General features: G+C 37.5%; 2 protein-coding genes across 6 annotated transcripts in view; one reads left to right on the forward strand and one right to left on the reverse strand.

Moving 5' to 3' along the window:
* On the forward strand, positions 1 to 21133 carry cc2d1b (coiled-coil and C2 domain containing 1B). Of its 3 annotated transcripts, none has more exons than XM_079875721.1 (27): positions 1 to 18; positions 446 to 558; positions 770 to 857; positions 1126 to 1267; positions 2705 to 2805; positions 2902 to 3015; positions 4468 to 4605; positions 4706 to 5009; positions 6085 to 6215; positions 6809 to 6887; positions 7011 to 7064; positions 7533 to 7675; positions 7887 to 7959; positions 9201 to 9328; positions 9418 to 9547; positions 11030 to 11202; positions 12036 to 12161; positions 13095 to 13153; positions 13244 to 13360; positions 13552 to 13625; positions 13875 to 13933; positions 14012 to 14063; positions 14733 to 14832; positions 15065 to 15155; positions 15335 to 15457; positions 17337 to 17375; positions 17460 to 21133. In XM_079875721.1, the coding sequence occupies exons 3-26, from the start codon at positions 795 to 797 to the stop codon at positions 17346 to 17348; spliced, it is 2586 nt and encodes an 861-aa protein (XP_079731847.1). In that variant the 5' UTR covers positions 1 to 18; positions 446 to 558; positions 770 to 794; the 3' UTR covers positions 17349 to 17375; positions 17460 to 21133. The 3 variants fall into 3 exon arrangements, with proteins under 3 accessions (XP_079731847.1, XP_079731848.1, XP_079731846.1); XM_079875722.1 differs by lacking the exon at positions 1 to 18 and adding an exon at positions 124 to 226 and having other exon boundaries at positions 7011 to 7068; positions 7540 to 7675; XM_079875720.1 differs by lacking the exon at positions 1 to 18 and adding an exon at positions 124 to 226.
* zfyve9a (zinc finger, FYVE domain containing 9a) overlaps positions 19335 to 26668 on the reverse strand; it is a 26318-nt gene continuing 18984 nt past the window's right edge. For all 3 annotated transcript variants that reach the window (XM_079875710.1, XM_079875708.1, XM_079875709.1), the window contains exons 15-19: positions 26377 to 26457; positions 25509 to 25671; positions 24834 to 24939; positions 24405 to 24581; positions 19335 to 23168 (exon numbers count right to left, since the gene is read on the reverse strand). In XM_079875710.1, the coding sequence (XP_079731836.1) occupies positions 23007 to 23168; positions 24405 to 24581; positions 24834 to 24939; positions 25509 to 25671; positions 26377 to 26457 (689 nt within the window). In that variant the 3' untranslated portion in view covers positions 19335 to 23006. The remainder of the gene's footprint in view (positions 23169 to 24404; positions 24582 to 24833; positions 24940 to 25508; positions 25672 to 26376; positions 26458 to 26668) is intronic.

The following is a 26668-nucleotide window of genomic DNA, read 5'->3' on the forward strand; positions in this document are numbered from 1 at the left end:
CGATGACTTTTATTTTAGGTGAGATCATCCTTTTATTTTGAATAAGAGTGTCACTTAGAGGTTAGAACTTTTATTTTGAAAATGCTAAAAACCGATGTGGTCTGCCACTGTTGGGCGTGGCCTGTCTTCATGTTTTCGTTGCATTGGTTGCTGCAGTGGCAAAACAAATCCAATTTTACATGTACATCTATGTGCCGCGCGGCGTTTTCATTAGAAATTCACTGAGGTAAATAAATTGACGTTTATTTATTTTTTTACAGTCAGACGGTTATCATTTAATACGCCAGTATCATGATTTAGCGAATGGGATATTAATACATGTTTTTTTTCTGTTGACTTGAAGTATATGTAGCCTAGTTTTCTGTCTGTGGTGAGTTTGTGTTGTTTTGATGCTGTCACTAATTCCGCATGATGTTTTTGTTGTTTGCGTCACATAAACTGTCAGGTTTGTGAATCGCCTCGTACGGTCTGTAGGAAGGAAGGAGGAAGCGGAGTGGGTTTGCCGTTTGCGAGGAAAAGAAAGTAAACTCCTCCACATTTCTTTTCTGGATCATCGGGGTGAGTCAGCACAGCCCACGTGTTACCAAAACATGTGACTGTCGTTTGCTTTGATAAACTTCCTCTGAAGCTGCTGTCAGTCAACGATAAATCAACCTTCACGCTGTTATTTCGTACTCACATGAAAACTTAGTTCCAGACTAAAACCCTTTCTGACCCTCTCTATCACATTCTGACCTCAAGCATTCAGGTGTTTTTCTGTCCTGTAAAGGGTGGAGGAGTGGGAGAAGCTCGGGATGTTTGCCCGGAAAAACAAGCGAGCAGCGCCTAAAGGCCAAGGAGCAGCTGCAGCCAAACAGGTCAGTGTTCAGATGCTTTGCATATGATTGTCAGCTGTGAATGGTGTGAGGTAAAACATCTTAAAGAGACAGTTCACTTAAAAAAAGAAACCTGTCATTAATACTAAACTATACTAAATGACGACAAGTTTCATTTTTGGACCTTACCTGGTTGTTTACATTGGAAAGGGGCTGTGAGTTAGTTACCCTCAAATGAACTGTCCATCTCATGATCGTAATAGTGGGACTATTTGGGTGATGTGACATGTAAGCTTTTGTTTCTTTGTAGATGGGACTGTTGCTTGATTTCAAGCCTGATGATATGATGGGTATGGAGGAAAATCTGGATGATCCAGCATTAGAAGCTGAATTTGCTGCCATTGTTGGGAAGAAACCCAATGCGGCTGCCAAGGGGAAAAAGGCTGGCAAAGGTGGGCATCATGATTCCTGTTTCTTCATTCGAAATTCATATCATGACATGAATACAGACTGTATCTGTTGCAGCCAAACTGTAAAAGGTAGAATTTGAAATATTATCACCTAATGGATTCTATAATGTACTCTTAATACATGTTGTGGTAGTGCCAAGGTCTGTATTACCTGGAGAGAGATGTACATTAGCATTCCCATTCATCTCAGTGGCTGTTGCTCGGCTGATGCAGAATCCCCCAGAATGACATAATGACAGGAAAATTACATAATGACAAAGCTGATTGGCTGATGTTTACACACATTCCTGGACAAAAATGGCCTTAAACACCAAAAGTGCTAAGCTTTGGAAAAGCAAATGCTCTAATTAAAAGGTTAGTTCACCCAAAAATTAAAATTCTGTCATCATTTACCCTCATGTCGTTCCAAACCCGTAAGACTTTCGTTCATCTTCGAGAAAAAAAAAAAAAAAAGATATTTTTAATGAAATATCAGAGATTTCTGTCCCTCTATTGACAGCAATGCAACTACCACTTTGACGCTTCAAAAAGTTCATAAAGAGATTGTAAAACTAATCCATTTGAATTGAGCGATATAGTCACATTTTTTTTAAGAAGAGACACGATCGTTTTATATAATGAACAGATATACGGCGAATTCCAAACGGCTTTTTTGCTCCCTTGAAGGGCACTTTGGGAAGGGCCATCTGTAGGAGCCATCTGTAGGAGCGCTCCAAACGTAAGTGAACAACTGAATCACTTCACAAAGGCCATGTTCTGCCCTTCGGAGTGAGTAGGGTATAGGGATGTTCACTTCCGATTGGAACGTACCATTTATAAGTCTTTAGTGAAAAAAAACAGAAGCTCAACCGAACCTGCTTGACACATGAGAACAAACCTCATTGGTTCTTGCTGAAGCTTAAACGTGTTGCGTATTGTGCGTAACACACAAGAATCCAACCTCATTGGTTCTCGCACATCAAGCGAACATGCTTGAGGTTCCGTTTATCATAACTGATGTGTGATTTGATGAATGTTTGTAAGTTGTTGTTTTTTTCTAATCTAAAGTTGGGGAAGACTATTCCATGCTAAGTTACTTTATCTACAGTATATGTGCAATTCTTGCTAATTTCCTGACCAGTGATTTAGGATTTATTAAAATGGTGTATGTATATATACTGTAAATAACATTTGTGAACTGTACATGCCATGGCAAATTTTAGATGACCTTCCATTTTGGAAAGATGCTTTTTGCAGCCAAATGGTATAATTACAACATCTACTAGCAGGGACTAATTGTTTTATGGTAACCAGCCTTGACCCACCGGATAACGCTTCTGTTGGCTGCCTTAATTGTCTGACTGGATGTTAGGAGCCTGAAGGTCCTGGAAATGTTTTGTGAACGTTTAAATGAATCTAACTTGAATTTTTATGTTCAAGCTCCATTACCAATGGAGGATATTGAAAAAATGGCGGAGGCCTGCATGAAAGACATTGAAGATGATGACGATGACAGTCTGGAGGAGGATGAAGACCTCTTGGTAAATGAAACCTGTGATTTTTTCGCAGTTTCTAAGGTATCCCTCTCAGCACCTTCTGAATGTGTAACAATGAGTGTCTGTTGTGTCTCTCGCTAGGCCGAGCTGCAGGAAGTGGTTGATGAGGAGGAAACGGAAGACTCAGGTGCCGCAACCCCAACCTCCCCTGTTAGTGCGGAAACTCCTCCAGCAGAAACAACACCAGCAGCCCAGGTATCATCTCAGATTTATTTAGGAAGCTGTAATCATATTATCTTTGTACAGTTGTAATATCAAAGTTAGATTTAATCGTTTTTTTAAAGATACGTGTAGTTATTTTTGTGTGACATAAGTATGGTAATGGTAACCCATACTCAAAATTTGTGCTCTGCATTTAATTAATTAACCAACACACTTTAGGAGTAGTGAGTAGTGAACACACACACATTCAAACCGTGGAATCACACACCTGGAGCAGTGGGCAGCCATTTTTGCTGTGGCGCCCGGGGAGCGATTGGGGGTCAGGTGCCTTGCTCAAGGGCACCTCAGTCATTTCATTTCCTGCCGGTAATGAGAATCAAACCCGCAACCTTCAGTTTATCAGTCTGACACTCTAACCATTAGGCCACGACTGCTCCCTAATTTTTTTATCATGTTGGTAATTCTATACACTACCGTTCAAAAGTTTGGGGTCAAATTTTTTTTTTTGGTTAAAAAATGTATTTAACAAGGGTGCATTAAATTGATCAAAATTGACAGCAGTCCAGTTTTGAAGTTATTTACAATGTTACAAAAGATTTCTTTTTAAAATAAAATTAAAAACATCCTGACAAAAATAAATAAAACTGTTTTAAACATTGATAACAATGAGAAATATTTTGCCATCACAGTAAATATATTACATTTTAACATCTATTAAAACAGAAAAGTTACTGTATTTCAGTTATTAGTACAATTACATTAGTTATTGTAATATTTTACAATATTACTGTTTTTACTGTAGTTTTGATCAAATAAATGCAGCCTTGGTGAGCATAAGAGACTTCTGTAAAAAAAACATTAAACAAATATTTTCAATCCCAATTTTTTTAATGGTAATGTTTATGCAGTTATGCTATATTTATCAGCAATCATTTAAACTTTGGATGTAGAAAACTACATATTTTCATAACCAACTAGTAGGTGAAGAGTCTAAATGACTAGTTGGTCCTATGGAAGCCCTGTATAATATGGGTCTACCAAAGATAAGATGCATTGCATATTAATAGAAATATTAATTTCTCACAGAATCTTAGTTACAGCTTAGTTAAAGTCTCTCCAGTTGTGATGTGTAGATTTATTAATATCAATTTTATTTATTATTTAAACATCTCAATCAATATAAGCTGTGTTTTTAAAGGGTACAAGGTTTTTTTGAGGCTTTTTCACAACTTTTAATAATGACTTAAATGAGCTCATTGTTTCTGCCTTAAATTAATACATTGTTAGCTAACTGCGTGATTTGTATATGTACTTGGACACAGTCAGCTCTGATAACAGATCACTCTAAATTGTAAATGTAGACACATGCATTTTCTGTTAAGCTGCTTTTGAAATGTTATGTATTGTGAAAAGCGCTATACAAATAAATGTGAATTGAAGTGAATTGTAATATGCCACTACATATACTTTTTTTTTTTCTCACAGGACACTAAGGTTTCTTCAGTTCCTGGGAGCATTGAACACACCTTAGAGGAGAGAATAAACCTGTATAGGATGGCTGTTACCAATGCCAAATCTGCAGGGGAAACGTCTAAAGCTCGGAGATATGAGAGAGGCCTCAAGGTCAGCGTGGATATAGTGTCACTGCTAAAACAAACAAGCAAACTTTGGATACAAGAAAATAACTTTTCATGATAATTGACGCTCTCATATTCTTGTTTAGACACTACAGACTATGCTGGCATCAGTGCGAAAAGGGGGGAAAATAGACGAAACTGAGATTCCCCCTCCAGTTGCGTGTGGAGCATCTGATGGTCCCAGTCGGCCCCCTGTCCCTGCAGTGTCACCTGATCAGCACGGGGAGAGTGACAGCGCTGTAGAGATCTCTCCCGTCTCCTCGGAAGCCGCCCCTGTTGTCATGGATCCAGCATTAAACAGTAGAGACGAGTCTTCCGGTGTAACGTCTCCAGCTTCACCGTCATCTCCAGAAGGGGAACACGCAGGAACTGGCACTCAATTGCACTTAGGTCAGTCAAGTGCTTTTGTCATAACGCAAAAGGAGAACATACACAACCGTTTAAAAGTTTGGGGCCATTTAGATGCTTTTCTTTCCTTAAAGGAATTAATACTTTAGAAAGGACACATTACATTTATCAAAAGTTACAGTAAATACATTTATAATATGACAAAAGTTTCTATTTTAAATAAATGCTGTTCTTCAGAAAATTCTGAAAAAAGATTCTTGAGCACCAAATCAGCATATTAGAATGATTTCTAAAGGATCATGTGACCCTGAAGACTGGAGTAATGTTGCTGAAAATTCAGCATTGCCATCACAAAATATATGAACATGGAAAACAGTTATTTTAAATATATTCACAATATTACTGGTTTTACTGTATTTTTGATCAAATAGATGTAGCCTTGGTGAGCATTAGAGACTTTTTTTGAAAATTCTTACTGACCCTAAACGTTTGAATGTTAGTGTAAAATCTTCAGAAATTCACATAAAATGTTCAGTTACATAACTTAAATTGTTATGCTGATATTATAATTTGTAAAGAAACCTGTCTATTCAAATTGAAAATATTACAAAATAGGAGCATTTTCACTATTGGACTTGCATTTTTGGATGCGATTTTATCGTTTTATAAACGATCGTTTTATCGTTATGAGATCATACCAATTTTTTACCTTTTGATCAGTATTTTAATACAGACTTGTTCCCTACTTTTTTATTAATATTTAGCAATTATGTGTATTTACTAGTGGAGCTTATATTAGGCTTTTCTGGTTAATAAATGATTCCCTGCTGTCCAGTGTCCAACAACCCTACAAAAATTTGTTTATATTGATCATATCATTTGATTTGAATTTGTCAATTTCATTCACGGTAGTAGTCATAGTTCAATGTACAAATAAAAATGCAAAAAATAGAAAAAAGGTCATTGTTTTTGTTCATAGGGTCATCATGGCTGGACGTGGAAAGTAAACTGTTGAAAATAAGGGTTTTCCCCCTGACTTACTAATTTAACTTAAAGTTTGACATTCTGCATAGCTGTTCTTGTAAAGAGCGCATTGTGGTTTTCTCTGCTCCTAAAGCAATCTCTACAGTCGGACAGCCCACTAAAGGCGTTCTGCTGGAGCGACAGAAAGAGTACAGGATGGCAGCTCTCAAGGCAAAACAAGCAGGAGAGATCGACCAAGCCAAAATGCATATGAAGGCCAGTAAGGTAAGATGTGGTTTCTATTCAAATCTATACAGCCATGTATTGCTAGGTCTGTGCTGTTAATTTCAAATAGTGGCATATTTGTCAAAATTCAGCCTCCTCTCTCAGGGCTTGTCCTTAGTGTTCTTGTATTTTTGTTAATTGTACATTGTTGGAATTAGTTAATTAGTTTTACACAGTTGATATATGAAGAGATTTGCAAATGTAGTTGTTTCTTTGTCATGGAAACTCTTTTGGTTTAATGTTTTGCACACTCCTGTAACAGACGTTGCTTTATACATGTATCACACCCTGTTAATGTGTCTTTTTCCGTTTGCCTTCTGCTCTAATATGGAAATTTTGACTTAAACTTTCCAAAGACTTTGTAACTCAAAGACTTTACTGTTGTCAAGTACTGTTTCAATTCGTGGCATCAACCACTTCAACTATGTTGTCATGCAAGTTTGGATATTCTTCTTAACCAAGTGTCTTGTTCCCGTAAACCGTGATTTCTAATAACTCGCTTGTAACAAAAATGTGCTAAGTTATTTGGGGTATTCAAGACTTGTAGGAAGTAGACAAAGAAAAGCTCTATGTTGTTTGCTTGTTTGGCTCAGGGATTCGATGCAGCAATTGAGGCTTTGGAGAAAGGCCAGCCGGTGGATGTGAGCTCCCTTCCGCCCCCTCTTTCTCAAGGTAAGAACTGAATTGTCATCAGTCAAGAGAATGATACTATATAAGCCATGACGTGTCACATATTTGTTATAAATTTCCAAGGCATGTAGCATTATAGAGTAAAGGCTTAATTCTTTTCCACAGCATCCACTCAAGCCACACCTCAGACTGCAGTTAAAATCTCACCTTCAGCTCCTGGTTAGTACACCAAGACAAGTATTTTCAGAGACGGAGCATATTTATTTTTGTCTATGTTTTTGGATCGACAACCGCATTTACTTACAGGTGTCAGTCTCACTTGTCAACTTGTAGTAGCATCTCAAATATGAACGTGCAACGGGAGTCAAGCCAGAATTTTCTAACCAGTAACCATAGCGATCGTGACCAAAGTAATATCAAAGATGATAACGCCCATAAAACTGAGAAGTCTCATCACTTTTGACACTACAAAAGTCCAATCAAGCGGCGGCTTCATCGATTCACAATGAGAATGCAGTTGTGGATTTATGGGAGTTTGGTTCTAGAATGCGGTTGTCACTCCTGTAAATAACTGAACTGTGTGTGAACTTAACAGTATTAATGACTTACTAGTAGTTTGATTATCGTCAAACCTAAATTACTGTATTTGCTTTCTCCACGTCTCATTTTGAGTTTTTGTTATACCAGCAAATAGCGTTTCTGGCCCGGCTCAGCCCAAGACTGTTCTTGAAGCTCTGGAACAGAGGATGGCCAAGTACAAAGAGGCCTTCACACAAGCTAAGGCCAGCGGGGACGAGCGCAAAGCCCGCATGCATGACCGCATTGCAAAAGTTAGTAAAACTGTCAAAATGATGGTATATTGTCACCACTGAATGTCCTCAAAACGTTCAGTTTCTCTTGCGTTGTTTCCTTTTTAGAGTTTATCTGATTGTGTAAATCCATTCAAGTTCATGTTAACATGCCACACCACATTTATTCATAGCGAGGTGTTTGCGCAGACTTGTTGATTTCAGAGTATGTTCTTGTTTCTGTGACCCACAGCAATACCAGGCTGCCATACGTGCCCATAAAGCAGGTCGACCTGTCAGTTATGACGAACTTCCAGCCCCTCCAGGTCAGTTGAGTAGTCTGACTCTTTTGTAGTAAAAAAGACCTTAGACCTTAGATATCTTAGACATTTTGCTTACGTAGTTTTGTGTATATGTACACTACCGTTCAAAAGTTTTGGGTCAGAAAGAATGTTCAATGTTTTTGAAAGTCAATTTTGAAAAACTGTTTTCAATTTTAATATATCTTAAAATGTAACTTATTCCTGTGATGGCAGAGCTGAATTTCAGCATCATTACTCCAGTCGTCAGTGTCACATGATCCTTCAAAAATCATTATGATGATTAGCAGCTCAAGAAATATTACTTATTAATGTTAAAACAGTTGTGTTGCTTTAATATTTATTATATTCTCTGGTGAATATAAAGTTCAAAAGATCAGCATTTTTTAAAGGGGTGGTAAAATGCCCTTTTCACATGATGTAATCTCTGATGTTCCCAGAGTGTGTGTGTGAAGTTTTAGCTCAAAATACCCCACAGATATTTTTATATAGCATGTTAAAGTTGTCACTTTTTGAAGGTGAGCAAAAACGCCTCGTTTTGTGCCTGACACAGGGGGCGGAGCTACAACAGCTTGTGTCCTTTTACTTCACACAGACATGCACTGGAAATTTCAAAAACTTTTAGCCTTTTATGTTCAAAAGTCAGAAAGATGGAGAGAGTCAAGAAGTGACAACATGTAGACAACATTTCTGAATGGTTAGTTGGTGAATTTATGTAGCTTATGTGTAGTTATCTTCTAGTCATTGATTAGCATATTCTATCTAGATAATCTATAAATCGTGTTCCGGGGGCGGGGTTTATGTGAATTTTAGGGTTCGTGATGTCACTAACCCGGGAGGAAGCTCATGTAGTCCCTACCAGCCGTTTGTTGTAGTCCTTAAAAAGCGATTTCTTTAAAAGCAAATATCTCCATTTGCTTTGAACTTTGAGCGTTGTAACTTTGCAGATGTTGTTTATGCTCAAACAGCAACATTACACACTAACTAAAGTTAGAAAAGTGAAATCATTTTCAACCACCCCTTTAAGTTGGAATCTTTAATGCCAGACATTTAATTCATACAGTTGAATTCATACATTTATGAATGTCATTTAGTCATACATGCATAATTCATACATTTAGTTATGTTAACACATACAGGCTTGAAGAAAGTATGTTTCTTTAAAAAAAAAAAAAAAAAAAAAATCTTGAATGATATGCATGCTGAGAAAACTGAGGAAACATATTAAATTAAAGCGTTCCCTATAGGCTTTCCTCCAATCCCAGGCCAGAAGGCCGCTTCTCCAGACCAGGGATTGGCTGCTGTCCTGGAAACTGCCAATAAGCTGACATCTAATGAAGCTGATGATGGTGAAGAGGAAGATGAAGAGGAGAGGGTACTTTCCTAAATTCTGTAGCAATTCTTACAAGTTCCCTTTTTTCTTTCTTTTTTAAAGAAGTGACCATAATGTTATTTGATTTCTAGGTTAAGGCTCCAAAAGCAGTAGACCAGAAGAAGCCCACTCTTGCCGTACAGCCTACAGTACAGGAGCCCAAGAGGACGCCTTCACCTTCCCCAGACAGAACATCCAAAAGAGGAAGTGTGCCTGACACCGGTAGAGTTGTGATTTAAGATGGCCTGTTAATTGTGATGCTGTTGTATTCATAACTGATTAATGTGAGAAGTGTATGCAAAATCCCTGTCAAACGTATAGAGGTTACACGTTTACTTCATGATTTGACTCGATTACAATTCAGAGGGTAGCGATTATAAAGACGTAACTGACAATGTTTACATTGAAGCACAAAACGCCTCTAAAGAGAACTGAATTCTTGATCGCATGCTGTCTGAGAGGCGTCTTTCTGTGCGTTGCGCTTCGGGTGCGTGTCAGCCAGTGCGAGTAACGCAGATCTTTTCCGTGGCTTATTGCGCTCATATCGCAGTGTTACCTCTGTTCTACAGCAAGCACGTCCTGCACTTTATTTTCTCATTCATGTATATTCTTTTCGTAAAAACCGAAACATCAGATGCAAATGCTTTGCTGCCTAAGGACACATTCAACTTTTCTTTATTGATATATATAGGTGCTGGTCATAAAATTAGAATATCATCAAAAAGTTGATTTATTTCCAGAATTCAACTTAACAGGTGAAACTAATATATTATATAGACTCGTTACATGCAAAGTGAGATATTTCAAGCCTTTATTTGTTATAATTTTGATGATTATGGCTTATAGCTTATGAAACCCACGAAATCAAAATCCCAGAAAATTAGAATATTACATGAAATCACACAGTAATTACACAGTGATACCATGGTCATTGAACCAGGTTTTGGTTCTTTTGGCAGTGTGGGCAGGTGCAAATCCTGCTGGAAAATGAAGGAAGCATGAAGTGCTCTGGAAATGTCCTGGTAGACGGCTGAGTTGACTCTGGATTTAATAAAGCACAGTGGACCAAAGTCCTCTTTTCTGATGAGAGCAAATTTTGCATCTCATTTGGAAACCAAGGTCCCAGAGTCTGGAGGAAGAATGGAGAGGCACACAATCCAAGATGCTTGAAGTCCAGTGTGAAGTTTCCACAGTCTGTGTTGGTTTGGGGAGCCATGTCATCGGCTGGTGTTGGTCCACTGTGCTGTCCACTCAACACAGCCGTCTACCAGGACATTTCCAGAGCACTTCATGCTTCCTTCAGCAGACAAGCTTTATGGAGATGCTGACTTCATTTTCCAGCAGGATTTGCACCTGCCCACACTGCCAAAAGAACCAAAACCTGGTTCAATGACCATGGTATCACTGTGTAATTACTGTGTGATTTCATGTAATATTCTAATTTTCTGGGATTTTGATTTCGTGGGTTTCATAAGCTGTAAGCCATAATCATCAAAATTATAACAAATAAAGGCTTGAAATATCTCACTTTGCATGTAATGAGTCTATATAATATATTAGTTTCACCTGTTAACTTGAATTCTTGAAATAAATCAACTTTTTGATGATATTCTAATTTTATGACCAGCACCTATATATATATATATATAAAAATAAATAATCTATCTCTAAAAACGGGTTTAAATCTGGTTATTGTCTCCTCAGCTCAGCAGCAGCTGGAGTTTCTGGAGGGCCTCAGAAAGCAGTACATGAAAGCAGCGCTGCAGGCAAAGCAGAAGAACGACCTAGAGCAGGCCAAGACCCTCCTGCGCACAGCAAAGGGTTTGGACCCCATGATAGAAGCCGCCCGCAGTGGCAAGACTGTGGATGTAAGCAAGGTAACCACACTGTGTCCCTGTTTTTATAACAAATTCTTTAAATTGCCCCTATTGTGCTTTTTAAAGTTGCTGGTTTTTTCTCCTTCAATAAGTTTACATGCATCCAAGGTCAAAAAACACCTTTTTCCCTTTTTTTTCAATTTATAATAAATTGCAGCGTCACCTCTTTTCTCACTGTGTCTGAAACGGTTTGATAAAGAATTCAGTCTTCCTCAACCCCTTCTTTCCCAGAGTCTACTCTACTCTGATTGGTCAGATGGCCCAGTCTGTTGTGATTGGTCTACTGCTTACAGCGCGTGTCAGAAACCAAAGTCTGACATTTCAGCTCCTGGTCTTCCTCAGCACTTATATACACAGTGACAGTGAACAGTAACAATGGCTTCAGTTTTACCGTAATCGGTTTCAAGTCTTCTTCCTTCGGAAGTGGACTTGCTTTTGCAGCGCAGAAGACAGTGTCTTCTCAACATGTCGACAACATGAACTAAACTCTTCCAGGTCTCAGCTACAACTACAGTGTTTGAGGGCAAGTCGAAGTAGACTTTTGCAGGTAGCCATTATGCATGAAAACCATTATGCAAATTTGTTACAAACCTACTTCGTACAGGAAGTAAGACCGGAATTACTGACAACTCCGGTCAGAATCGGTTCTTTCTTTTGGGGGTCAATAACTCCATTTATCGTGCACACTTATCTTTGAAACTTTGCAGACCTTTTACATTCACAAACCGCTATATTACACACTACATGAAAGGTAATATCTGAAAAAGCATAGTAGGGGCACTTTAACAAATCAATAATGAAGTAATGATTAATAATCAGCTTTTATGCTTCAGTTGCCTTCACCGCCTGGAGATGAGGACGAGGACTTTATTCTAGTCCATCACAGTGATGTTCAGATCTCAGAGAAGGCTGAGGAGGTCTACACTCAACTCACCAAACTACTCAAAGAGCAACATGAGGTAACAGGAAGGTGGTGAAATTATTAAGTAACATAGAGAATGGATCTGTGCCAAAACCTAGTGAGCTGCCTTACTGTCTACTGCCTACATAGGCAACTACCTTTGAACTGGTTCTGAAATGAAAGTGAATGAATTTGAACATGTTGTATGTGCACGCCAATAGCTTCTCTTCTGATTGCAAAAGTTTGATATTAATTTGCCTTTCAACAGATTGATACTCTAATAAACATAAAAATACATAGTGGGTAAAACAGTCGAGTTATAATCAATAAAAGTATATTTATAGTCAATATTTCACAAATATCACTCACAAGAAACATGCTACACTTGATTCCAACATAATTTACTATTAGCATGTTGCTATGCAAACAACAATATATTAAACAAAAATAAACATCAGGTACAATATATTATTCAATATAAGTATATTTATAGTCCATATTTCACAGGTGACATTGTGCTCGCATGCTATACAGTTGATTTTAATAGAGTTTGATATTAGCAAGTTAACAACTATACTCGTAATAATCATAAAAATACATATTGGGTAAAACAGTCAATATATATATTCAGTTTAAGTATTTTTAAAGTAAATTTTCCACATCGTGCTCACAAGAAGCGCATGCTATTTTGTTGATTTTAGTAGAGTTTGATGTTAGCATGTTGCTAAGATAAAAACTATACTCTAATTTAGATAAAAATACATATTGGGTGTAATAGTAAAAAAATAAGTGTTTATAATCAATATCTTGCTTCGTCTAATGATTTTTTCCAGTGAGCTTGTAACAGAGCATTCTGGGATAGCATTTCAATTGGGAGCACACCTGTGATTCCCTTAAAATGTTGTCTGAGTAGGTTGCTCACTAGGTTTTGGGACAGGACCTTTAAGAGAATGTGGATATGTGAGTAGGACATGTTTCCTTTCTTCTTCAGAAATGTGTGACATACTCCAAGCAGTTCACACACATGGGGAATGTTGCAGAAACAACCAAGTATGTATCGCATCAATGCCCCAATTTCAGTAAATCAAATTCAAGCGATTTCAACTAGCGTTTCATTTATTCCCATTTTCCCTCTTTTAGATTTGAGAAGATGGGTGAACAGTGTAAAAAGAGCCTGGAGATTCTTAAACTGGCGCAGAACAGGGGGCTTCAGCCTCCTAAACATCACTTTGAGGAGAGAACATATCGCACTGTCAGGTCTGACACTCTTTCTGCAGATCTCACATTAATAAAAAAATAAAAGCCCTATACAGTTTTTTGATCTGAGGATCTTCTACAGGAAGCACCTCTGTTCACTACTGTTCAACACTACCATCAGGGGAAATGTATGAAGTTTCATCAAATATCATTTGTTTTCTTTTTCTTTTTCTTGACTTCTTTTCTTCTAGGATCTTTCCGGAGCTCAGTAGCACAGACATGGTTGTGGTCATTGTCAGAGGGATGAACCTTCCTGCTCCCTCTGGTAAGCTTTAAACATCTAGTCTTGAAAAATGAAACTAAACAAATGTATATTTATGCATATATTTTATCCAAAGTGACTGAGAGTGCATTTAAGGCATACGTTTTTTAGTATGAGTGTCGCCTGGGAACTTTCGGGTTGAGGAACAGGAACTTAAATAAAATTTCAAACAAATAATGCAATCTTTAATAACCTCATACTAGTAAGGAAGTATCTTGCTTTTAAAGTCTTCCCCTCTGCTTCTTTTGAAAGGTGTTGCAACAAATGACTTGGATGCCTACGTTAAGTTTGATTTCCCGTACCCCAGTACAGTGAGTATTAGTTCTCTAGGCTTCATTTTACCTTGTCATCCATTTGAGTTTATTTATGACTGTCTCTGTTCACTTTAGGATCAACCTCAGAAATATAAAACATCAGTCATCAAAAATACCAACAACCCAGGTAAAATGTTTAACTATTCATTTTTGTATCATTAAATAATTGGTATTATACAGTACCGTTTAAAAGTTACATTTTTTTTATATAATTATCTTAAGCTCACCAAGGCTGCATTAATTTAATTAGTTAAAACAGTAATATTGTTAAATATTATTACAATTAAAAAACCTTTCCATTTTAATTCCATATTTTTTTATTATCAATGTTAAGCTGTGCTGCTTATTTTGGTCAAAACCATGATAAAAATTACTGTCACTTTTGATCAGTTTAATGCATCCTTGCTGAATAAAAGTTATACAAGTATTTTTAAAAACTTACTGACCATAAGTTAACCATAACATAATCCATTAATATATATATATATATATAAGTTAATGGTTTATTATGCAATAATGACAATCTAACTATATTATCCTGCTTTATACGCAGATACTAAAACAAACTAACAAGTAAATAAACATGAATATATAAAAATTGAGATTTTATTATATGAGGAGACCACAGAGTGATAGGAGAGTGCAGGAAATCAGTTGGCTGGGAGTATACAGTTATACAGTTGTTTAGTGATCATTATACAAAAATGTTTGACCGCAGATCACCAAAATGAAGTATTATAGAAAGCCATGTAATTAATATTTGCTGCTGAAGTTGAATTATTTGTTGTCTTTGCAGAGTATAACCAGAGCTTCAAAATGAACATCAACCGTAACCACCGTGGCTTCAGGAGAGTGGTACAGTCTAAAGGCCTGAAGCTGGAAGTGCTGCACAAAGGGTGAGTGTTCCTCAGACAACAATTATCTCCAAATAATCCTAAATTTAGGATATTTACTAAAATTATAGTACTTAGTTTCTTTAAGTTTCACTTGTATTGGAGGGACCCACAGGTCTAGAGAAACATCTGACCTGTGCTGGCCTGATTGAACTCTGTGACTGCTGTGGTGCATGCTGGGTCAGTGTGAGTAGGTGGAGCTGAGCTTCACACTGACCTCTTTGTCTTGTGACAGTGGCTTCCTGAGGAGCGACAAGCCGGTAGGAACAGCCCACCTCAAACTGGAGAAACTGGAAGCTGAAAGTGAAGTGAGGGAAATAGTGGAGGTGAGCGGGGCTGTTTTTGAATAGCGTGTGCGTAGGAGCTGGAGACGAGAGTGCACACACCAGATGTGATGGCAAACGTGTGTTTAACAGATGAACTTGAACTAAAATGGGACATTCACTCACCATGAACACCCATCACCATGTTTACATTTGTGCATTGGCCTCATTTGTGTGTGCAGCTTATGGATGGGCGAAAGGCCACAGGCGGTCGTCTGGAGGTGAAGGTGCGTCTCAGAGAGCCACTGGGTGGGCAGGACCTTCAGACAGTCACAGAGAGATGGGTGGTGTTAGAGGAGCCACAGGTTAGTGCTACTGTCTGCTTAATGACTCATTTTTTCCTGTTCTCTTGCTATTAAAAATGGTTAGCGTCACACTTGCCAAAAATGTTAACATTAAAGGGGACCTATTATGCAAAATTCACTTTTATAGGAGTTTGAACACAGATGTGTGTCCACAGTATCTGTAAACAATCAGCCTATAATGCTAGAAATCCACCCACTCCAACAACAACAAAAGTTGTTTCTGAAAGATTTTTTAGATTAACACGACGGTAAATGCTAATCGATGAGTTGAATCAACTTAACTCCACAACAACTACATACATGTATCTACTAACCATTCAGAAACGCCCAGTTGCATTCTAAAAGTTGTAACTTCTTCTAGAGTCTCTCCATCAGTGTCCGACTCTGGTTCGACTATGTATATATATTTGAATATCTAAGGCTAAGCTACTGACAATTTCTGGCATTTTAGCTGTGTGAGATTCTCAAGTTTTGTTGTTGCCGGAGTATCTAAAGCATGAGCTGTAATGGCTTTGCCCTCTTCTGGAAAGGGGGCGGGGAGCAGCAGCTCATTTGCATTTAAAGGGACACACAAAAACGCTTGTGTTTTTGCTCACACCCAAATACGGGACAAATTTGACAAGCTATAATAAATGATCTGTGGGGTATTTTAAGCTGAAACTTCACAGACACATTCTGGGGACACCAGAGACTTATATTACATCTTGTGAAAAGGGGCATAAAAGGTCCGCTTTAAGATATGAGGTCAAGTTAATGACACAAAGGAAGAGATATATGAATATATATCTGTGTTATATGAAAATATTAGTGGAAAAAATAAAAACACTTGTCAGATTACACATAATAACTTTTTTTTTCTGGTGAAACAAAGTGTGTTTAATTGGACCACCTTATGAAAATAGGAAGAAAATAGGACAGAAATATATTGCTATTGCATATTAACATTATTACTTCTATTACTACTACTTATAGTAATTATTAAGAATATTATTATTATTATCACCAACAACAACAATAATATAATAATAGTAATTTAATAATTTATATATTACTATTATATAAAATTCCTGTTGGCCAAAAAGTGAACCAAGTGGACCAAAAACTTTTTAATATTAATTAATGAAAATTAATAAAAAATATTATTATTGTTCAGTGTGAATAAATGCTTGTTCTGTATGTATTAATCTTATACAAACTACAGTATGTTTCCATCCTCCTAATTCTATGTGAATTTTGGGATATCGAATAAAAAAACGCTAGGATACATAATTTCAAAAAATGTGCAAAAAGATCTGATAAGAAGTGCATAATCTAAGATGGAAATGCATTTACCAAATAAATCCTGGACACACAACAAAAAGCTTGCATGATTTTGCCTAAAAAACAGAGGATGTGATTGGATAGCTGGCCTAACCAGTGGACCAATTTCTTTGCACGGCATCTCAGATGTTGGTTTAGTCATTCTGAAATGCCATCAAAATGGTTGGGCATAATTAGCTCCCAGAAGTGTCTCACACGAGGACATTCCCAAACACCAGGCATCCGCCTCCAAGCGCAAGATAACACGACAGCTTTTATCGCGTTCCGTCTGCACGCTTTAAGGCTCAAGCCGTTTGTGATGTATTGAAAAAAGAGCCACAGTGACTTTCCTAATTGCCACAGTTTCTGAGTTTTCTTGAGGTCATGGGATGGAAACTGCTTTATTTGCAAATGTTTTATGCGATAAAGCAATTTTAAGCATGTTAAATTTGCAACTTTGGATGGAAACAGCTACTGTAAGTTACATAAAATAGTTAAATCTGTATGACAACTAATAGTCTGACAGTACTCCATGATTCTGAGTTATTTGGTTTTGACTGTCATCTGTTGTCTGTGTTAGGTACTGCTGTAACTGACACTGTGATTTCCTCTTCACTAAGTAAGAAAGTTTGCTCTGCTTCTAATGACAGATACATTCTCACATTCGTGCTCCACCTCACCTCACAGTGGATTTTTCTTTCAGGTCTCGGCGGGTTTATCAGAGCAGATGAAGGTATGGACGGTGAAAGCTCAACAGTGCTGCTAGCCTTGGGTACAAACCAAGCGATTGAGATCACGAGGAACTTTTCTCAAGCCGTTCACACAGACATGGTAACTGAAAGAGACCGTTAGCTTGTTTTGTTTTTTTATGAGGGTAAAGAGGTTGGACTGGGATGTAACAGTTGGGGTGGTTATTAAAAACACAGGAGATATTATTAAAAGGAGCGGGAAAATTTGCACAGACTTACGTGAGATTGATATGCCTTTTAAATGGGCCTTTTGAGATAGATTGCTCACCCCAACTGGTACATTTAGCCATTGAAGCTGAAGCCAACGAGAGCTAACTCTTCTTTCTTTTTTTTACTGCTCTGGGATGCACTTATGCACTAATGCCAAAGTAATCACTGCTGCTGCAGTAAGATGAATGACTTAATCTGTTCTCCCTTAAACCAGAACCTGTTCCTGTCGTATCTCCAATACTAATGTATGACTGCTATGCAAATGAGTTCTATGCGACCAGCTATGCAAAAAGGTTTGAGTTTGAATCCCAAACATTCTGTCAGACATTTCAAAACTTGTTTACACCCTATGTGAATACACAGCATTGTTTATACAGATAGGTCGTGCTAAAGTACTGCTGTTAAATATCATATTCCTTATGAATACCATTAAAGCCATAAACCAGCTATTACTAGATGAACCAGATGTAAATTATTCATCAGATGTTCTGAATAGTCTATTTTTTAATGTCTGCTTCAGTGGGTAAACGAGTGAGTGGTACCATGTTTGGAAATTGTTGATATATATTTCTTTTTCAGTAAATTTATGCTTAAACAAGCTTTTTTTCAGCACTTTGCTGATAATCACTCAGACTAGAACTGGTGCTGTAAGATTTGAGTACACACCCTCTGATCAGAAGAGCCAGTTTATTTAGCAATAAGTTAAGTTAGTAAAAGTTGATAAGTTAGCAAAGGTAGATTTTCGAGCGATTCTGCATTGTTTTATTTAAATATATATATATATAAAATGACCCTTACATAATTTATGAGAAAAATCGTTTAGTTACTCCTCTTCTTGCCATTTACGGTCTTGCTCTTTACTAGTCGCTCCTAGTAGGCACTTGATCCACGTTTAGTCAATGTTTACATTGTGGTCTAGTGCGCACTTAAAGGGACAGTTCACCCAAAATTAAATGATGATGTCGATGATGATGATGATAAAATGATGTCATTTACTCACCCTCAAGTTGTTCCAAACCTAAATGAATTTCTTTTTTTTCTGCTGAACACAAAATATATTTTAAAGATTGTCTATAACCAAACAGTTGATGACCCCATAGTATTTTTTTTTTTTTTATTGGGGCCCATCAAATGTTTGGTTACTCATACTCTTCAAAATATATTCTTTCGTGTTCAGCAGAAGAAAAATTCTACAGGTTTAGAACTTTAGGGTGAGTAAATGACAGAATTAAAATTTTTGGGTGAACTATCCCTATAAATTGTTATATTCAGACAGACACGATATCTTTTGATTTCACTTGCCAAAGCGATGATCTCAGAAACAGCTTAGCTTTGTAACATTTAGTTACAAGTTCAAAAATACCTCAGTTTTGGCCCATTTATATTGCGGTGTGTTGAACTGACTGACATTTGGCTATTAAGTGTGGACAATATGCGATCTAGAGCCATCAGACTAGTTCTTACTGTCCATTCATTTCAGTTACAGATGTTCCCATCTCATGTGAATTGTGTGGTTTAGCACATTTTCCAGTCTCAGACCGAGCTGGTTTAAATTGCACTGTCAGTGTCTATTCTTCATCAAGTGGTTATTTCATCCATCGCTAGGTTTATCTTCAAAAAAAAAAAAACCGGACTCAATCGTCTGGTCATGTTACACATGCCATAATGTTTCACTTTAGTCATGCTGTTCTCAATGCATCTTTCTACTCTTTCCCTGCAGAATCTGCCATGTAATGTATTTTCATTTCACACCAAGTTTGTGAATCTGTTAATGTTTTGTTATTAAACAAGAGAAACAAAGATCTGTAGCTCCTGATATTTCTTGATTGAAATGGATCATTTTATTTTACTTTTAATGGAAACTATTAATATAAAAAATTAGTTTTCAGTTTCATGTACAACGATGACGTTTTTGTATATTCAACAGGTTTGATAAAGAATGCTTTTATTGACATTTGTAGTGTACAATAAAGAAAGGTGGTATATTTTTCCTTTTCTTTTTTGGCTTTTCATACATTGCGAATTTATTTCCATTCCCCCCCCCCCATGTCAGTTTTTAACAGCGATTAATCACAGATCAAACCAATAGTATGTAAAACTGAGCATATCGTCCTTTGAAATGCTGTCAAAATGCAAAGATCTTCAGAGAATTACAAGTTCTCGTTTGTTTCAGCATGCATGCTGTTACTCTTTGGGCCGGCCAAAAAAAAAAAAAAAAACGGAAAACGGCTATGGTTAACAAAATATATAAATGTCAAAATATACAATACTACACATCTAGCAAAACAATGGCAAAGGTGGATACAGGTAGTAACAAAAGGCTGTTTTGAACAGTGTTTATGGAAAAACAATACAGACTTCATGTGATGCCATTTATTTTTCATGAACAGTCTGCTTCCAAAGCTGTCGGCACTCTTCACCAAAAGCCAGAAGCACATGCTTTGTCTCAACTGTTGACCTGCTAATAAAGGGCTGTGCTGTGGATCTTCATATCAGCTGCTGTCCTCATTCATGCGTGGGCCATCTGATGTAATCAACCATATCTGAGTGTCGTTATGCAAAACCATCCCACCTTTACTTTGAAGATGAACTACAGTTTGATTGTCATGTCAAAATACTACTTCAGCTGAAGTCTAGTTAGCTAAAGAGGGCTTGTTAAAACACTCTGAGGTCACAATGTCTACATCAGTTTAGATATGATTGACAATCTAGTTGACCTTTGGAATGTCTTGATGGACGTATCATGAAATTTTAAGGCAAAAGCCCTTTTCTTTTAAAATGTCATCCACAGTGATTTCCCAAATTCCAAGCGCTCCTTATATTGGTAGTTTTCCATTTTGGAAAAAATCCATAATTAGCTAGCTAACCGTTGTAGTAATCAATTTTCTCCATGTGAGTGAAAAATCAATACAAAAAGTTCATTAAAATAATAACTCCTGCTTATAAAGTAAAGGATTCTTCTATCTAATACCACATTACATCAGTCAAAAAAAATACGACAGGCTGAATTAGGGAATCTCCTGTTTATCTAAAGCAGGACTCCAGACTGACAAACGTGACTGGGAAGCTATTGGCTCCTAAAATGAAATTACTGAACCGATAAACAAACCGCTCGATAAAAATGGTTGTTTTGAAGCGCTTCAAGTTCATAATTGAGAACTGACTTGCAGTTAAGTAAAACCTTTGCTAACTCTGCAACAGCTCTGAATGATTCACTGATAGAATCTGATTAAACATGCTAACTCTCGATAAACTCGTTCTCAAGAATCATTTGTGCGCGAATCACGGATCGTGCTTAGCAAACTGACGTGCCCTCTAAAGTTGTAATTAACTAACGGCACCTCACAAAATTATATATAACGAAACAAAGCCCTAAAGGGACATGATGATGTGAAAAAACTTGAAATGGCAGGAAAAATTTTTTTTTTTTGTGCGTTCTCTTGCAAAAGTACTGCGCTCCCCAAGAAACTTTGCATTCGTGCGCAAAGTGCTTGCATTCTCTCGCAAAAAGTATTGTGTTCACCCGAAAATCTTTGCATTCACTCGCATCACAAAAGCATTGAAATATAGTTTATAGTATACAAAAGTTTTGAGAGCATTCTTGGGGGGAACAAAAAAGTTTTGCAAGAGAATGCATAAACATTTAAAGATCATTTTTTTCCTCCAACACATTTACGTTTAGGGGCTCCGTACGAAACTGAGATGCACAAAAACACTCATAAGAGTAGCAAATTTGTATTTTGTCACATTTGCGATTATCCTAGAATCAGTCTGGAGCCCTGCTTAAAGCACATTGATAATGGTCTATAGAAGGACATAAAACATGATTAAAAAGTGCGGTCACATTTACAGTTTCGCAAGCAAAATCCAGCCATTTCTATAGGATTTCCACGCAATCAGAATTTTGCGTGAGGGCGAAAGATTTCCCCACACGTTACTCACAGATTCAAGATAGTCAGACGGATTTGCCATGTTGACTAACAGCAAGTTGCTTGGTTTGAAAGTGACTTTTACGCGAGCTGTGCTTCATATAATACTACAATATTAAAAATAGACCTTATTTGCTTGCGAAATCCCTCTAATGTGACCAGACCTTAACACAGTGAAAAACTAACAGAGTTAATGGCCCCAACCCAACTAACAGCTGAATTAAGGGCTTCCAAACCACATACCAAAATCCAAACTTTCCTCATTAATGAATATAGCATTCATCTCTGAATAATACTTAAATATCAGTACTCTCCTTCTATTTCCTAATGATGGCTTTATATCCCGTGCACTGCATTGCTATTCCTTACACAATCCTTTATATAATAACATGTTAAAAACATTGGTGGAACACTAAATGAACATGGGCCACTAAAAAGGGTGAGAGAAGAGATGGGACAGGATGCTAAATGCAGCGGCCCAGAAAAATGGTTACATTTCATCCTCGATCACGGTCCAAACCAATGCAAAATAAAAGCTTTATTGGTCTGAGACCTTCAGTCACATCAAAACCTACCATTATGTGGAACTTGAAGTTGTAGTTGAATTCCTGAAGGCCGCTTGAAATTATTGTTCGATCGTATTGTCTCATAATAATAATAAAGTCAGTGACAGAGGTCCTTTCTTGATACTTGTAACAGCAACTTAATCGTCAACATTCCTAATACTGTTCCACAATCTTTCCGCTACCATGCCAAGCAGTCCGTCTCTGAGGAAGCTACATTGTTTTAGCTTTGGAGCAGTTTTATCTTACCAAAAAAAACAAAAACAAGGTCCATATTCATGAAATAAAGCATCTGGTGATTCATAAAGCTTAGAGGCGAAACCGAAGCTCATTCTTCGTTTCTTATTGAGGCCCAGGCACTGTGCACCAGAAACAATTTCATAGAACAAACGTTCCCTCTACAGTTCCTCTCTTGGACAACATCAACATCTGAACAGTCTCCATTAGGGCTGAGTGTGTAGAGCGCCCTCTTGTGTTTCAGGAGCTTAGTGTTGCTACAACGGTTCTGAAGAGATCGAATTCAGGGTCGCCACCCCTTTTGACTCAACAGGGCCAATGGTTTCCACAGTGGAGTTGAGAGGTGAGGAGAAAGGAAAGAGAGCACCACGTTCAGCGGGGCTGGGCAAAGGGCGTCCCAGTGGAGATGGTGCATAGGTGGTATGGAGGACGTGTTCCTACACAGCTTTCAGGCTCTTTGAAGTGCAAATGAGAGAGAGAGAGAGAAAGAGAGAGCGAGCGAGTGATGAGGGACTCGAGCTGGTGGGAGGCATGAGTCTGAGACTGGACGGATTCCTTCCTTTTAAGAGATGATCTCCAGGATGTAGAAGATGAGCTCCATCACCACAGGCCCCTCACTTAGCTGGCAGGCCCCACTGTGGATCACTGGGATGAGGGCGCTGTCTAGATCGCTCAGGTACTGGGGGAGCAGCGGCTGACCGTTACTGCCTGCTAGGTAGCCCACCTGTAAGACATTTCAGAGTAAGCCTGGAGGAGTCATCTTAACTTGACTGAGGCTACCTTTACATTAGTCTTTTGATGAAATCTGAGAGATTTCTGTCCCTCCATTGACAGCTACGCAACTACCATTTTGACGCTTCTAAAAGTTCATAAAGAGATTGTAAAACTAATCCATATGAATTGGTTTAGTCGAAATATTCTGAAGAGACACGATCACTTTATACGATGAACGTATGGAATTTAAGTTATTCACATTTAAACATTGATCAGCAAACAAAAACAGAAGCTTAACCGAACCTGCTTGATGCCTGAGAGCAAACCTCTTTCTGAAGCTCAAACGTGCTGCGTAACACGAGAATGAACCTCATTGGTTCTCGCACATCAAGCGAACATGCTTGAGCTTCTGTTTATCACAACTGATGTGTGCGTTAATGAATGTTTATATGTGAAAAAAGCCTAAATTAAATCTGTTCATCATATAAAGTGATCGTGTCTCTTCAGAAAATTTGGACTAAACCTCTCAAATCATATGGATTCGTTTTACGACCTCTTTATGAACTTTTTGAAGCGTCAAAGTGGTAGTTGCGTAGCTGTGAACAAGCATCTTACGAGTTTGGAACGACATGAAGGTGAGTAATTAATGACATAATTTACATTTTTGGGCGAACTATCACTTGAAATCCTAATAAAAAGTTTTTCTGAGATAATATCAAGAGACCAGACATAATAAAGTTATTATTTATTCACACTATTTTTCTGGTCCAATCATTTTATTAGCAAAATATTCCACCACTTCTGTCCAGGTCACACTCAAAAGCCATTTCATGTATGGTCTAAAACGCAAGTGCTCTCATGCTTTTTTGCAAGACTAAATTTTCTGTGATCTTTGCAGGAATGTAATATGAAGATTGTACAAAGTAACATTTATCTTTAGCAACACTGTGTAATAGCACATATATGTACAATATGCGTCACATGCTTCATCATTTTCAAATACCTCAGCTTTTACAGTCCACACACTATAACACGAAAACAATTTTTTTTTTTTTTTTATGTATCCACTTTGGAGAGTGTCTTAAAATTTTGCAGGACAAAACATGGTCTAAGTGTGGACAGAAGGCCAAAACAGAGAGAAAAAGATAAAAATGTATACAAATTAATATACCTCTAATTAATATACCTCTAATATACAAATTAATATAGCCAGAAAGCAACAATTAAATGGAGCTATCATTGTAACCTGATCAGAGTCCAATGTAACCCTCAGGCCCAGTTTGGCCATCCCATCCTCTTTGAGAAGTTTGAGGTGAGGGCACAGGGCCATGCAGAAAGCCCTTGCCACATTCTCTGTGAGTCTGCTGTGGTCTGCAGGATCGCTCAGGCCATTGGTCTGGTCCTCGCTCCGTAGGAAGAACACCTAAGCAAACAGCACAAATAATGTACAGTTATATCATTTGACAAAAAAAATAATTTTTGTCCATACTATGAGTTACTAGAGTCCAAAACAACATTGGAGCCCACTGACTTTCATTGTATGGTCAAAAATGATTTTTCAAAATATATCTTATTTTGTGTTTCAACAAAGAAAGCCTTACAAATTTGAAATGTCATTACAAAAGAATTCATAACATTAAATGAAGATAAATAATGACAAATGCTGAATAAATACCTCTGTCCAACGGATGACTTTCCCATTGGCTTTATACTCTGAGCCATGGAAGATCTTAATGCTGGTGACAGACTCCATGGATTTCCCATCAATGGGACTGATCACTCTTATAACAAGAAAAGTACATAGGTGGGATGAGAATGATTTTTGGGATTAAATATTTTCCTTTGTAAACAGGTTTTTTGATGGGATATCCACAAAAGCAGCTAATGCTATACACACACACACACACACACACACACACACACACACACACACACACACACACACGTACACTGATGAGCCAAAACATTATGACCAGTCACAGGGAAAGCGAATATTGTTAATCATCTACTGAAAAAGCCACATATCAAGGTCTGGGTAGATTAGATTAGATTAGAATCAATGTGTTGGATGCAGGAGAAATGGGCAGGAATAATGAACAAAGGCCAAATTGTTATGGCAAAGCAACTGGGTCAGTTGCTCCCGGTTAGCAGTGGTGAGAATTTACCAACAGTAGTCTGAGGAGGGACAAACCACAAACCGGCGACAGGTATTGGGACACATGACCATTACACAAACACATCGCATTCTAATTACATAGACATTAATATGGATTTTGTCCCCTCTTTGCAGATATGGAATGATATCAGTGAACTTGTCAAGTGAACGAGCCAGTTTTAGTTGTCTGCTCACCCCTTGTTGACGTTGTGGTCATCATCAACCCACTGGATATGGACGTGCTCCTGGTTCTCGTCTTGATCAGCTTTCCCACAGGCAATACTGAAATCTTTCATCTCTCTCAGGGCTTGCCGTAAGGCCTCCATCGTTTCAGCTGTTATCTGCACCATCACGCCATCTGGGGCACAAGCATTCAGCGTTACTACAGTGAGCACACAAATCTGCACTTTAAATTAGAATCAGGTGGTACAAAAAGTACAATTCAGCCTGACTCTGTTGACCGTCACTGTTAACCCCTTACACCCTGAAGGCATTTTTAATGATTTCACGTAATTTCAAGTGGCATAGTTAAAAGTAATGGTTTATAACTCTACAAAAAAACAAGGTATCATCAAGTACATGGTCTCATTTGATAGAAATCCTTTCAAATTTTGAAGAAAATTGATTTTGGCATGTTCTCCTGCAAATGTTCTTATGTTACAACACTGCTGAGAAAACTCCAGACAAAGTGATGCATTTATTTGATTTATTTTGTCATTCATGCTTGACATGATGATTATTAGATAGTATATATATGACAGGTCGTAAAATCAAGTTTGGCCAAATTTTGTGATGATATCTCAAAGCAATCAAAAGTTATGGGATTGGTTCCAGCATGGTAGCCTTTTTATCAAAAGTCCAAAAACCTCTCCAAACAAGTGATCTGAGTATTTTACTGCTAAGTAGAAAGCACTTTAAATTAGAATCAAGTGGTACAAAAAGTACAATGCAGCCTGACTGGGACTGGGTCAAAAACGTTAAAAGGGAGATTATGTCTAGTTTAGACATTGTCCAGGGGGATCAGATGTCCTACATTTACAGAAAGAGGCTGCAAATGTTGTACCTTCCACAATGCTGGTCTTAGCCAAGTAGCCCGATGAAGCTTTTAAAGCCCCGCTGAACACAAAGAAGGAGGCACCAGTCACTAAAAGAGGGATAAAAGGAAATAATCCATTAAAAACATACTTTCCTCATGCAATATTACTCATTCACTTTTAAAAGAAACAGAACTCTTTTTCAAAGTACTTTCATTAATCAACATATCATGATTAATTCGATGTCATCTTTTAAAAAAATAATCCATTACATTGCCGTACACTACCGTTCAAAAATATTATTTAGTAGTATTTTTTATT

This window comes from Squalius cephalus (assembly GCF_949319135.1).
Source record: "Squalius cephalus genome assembly, chromosome: 7".
In the NCBI taxonomy this organism is placed as follows: Eukaryota; Metazoa; Chordata; class Actinopteri; order Cypriniformes; family Leuciscidae; genus Squalius; species Squalius cephalus.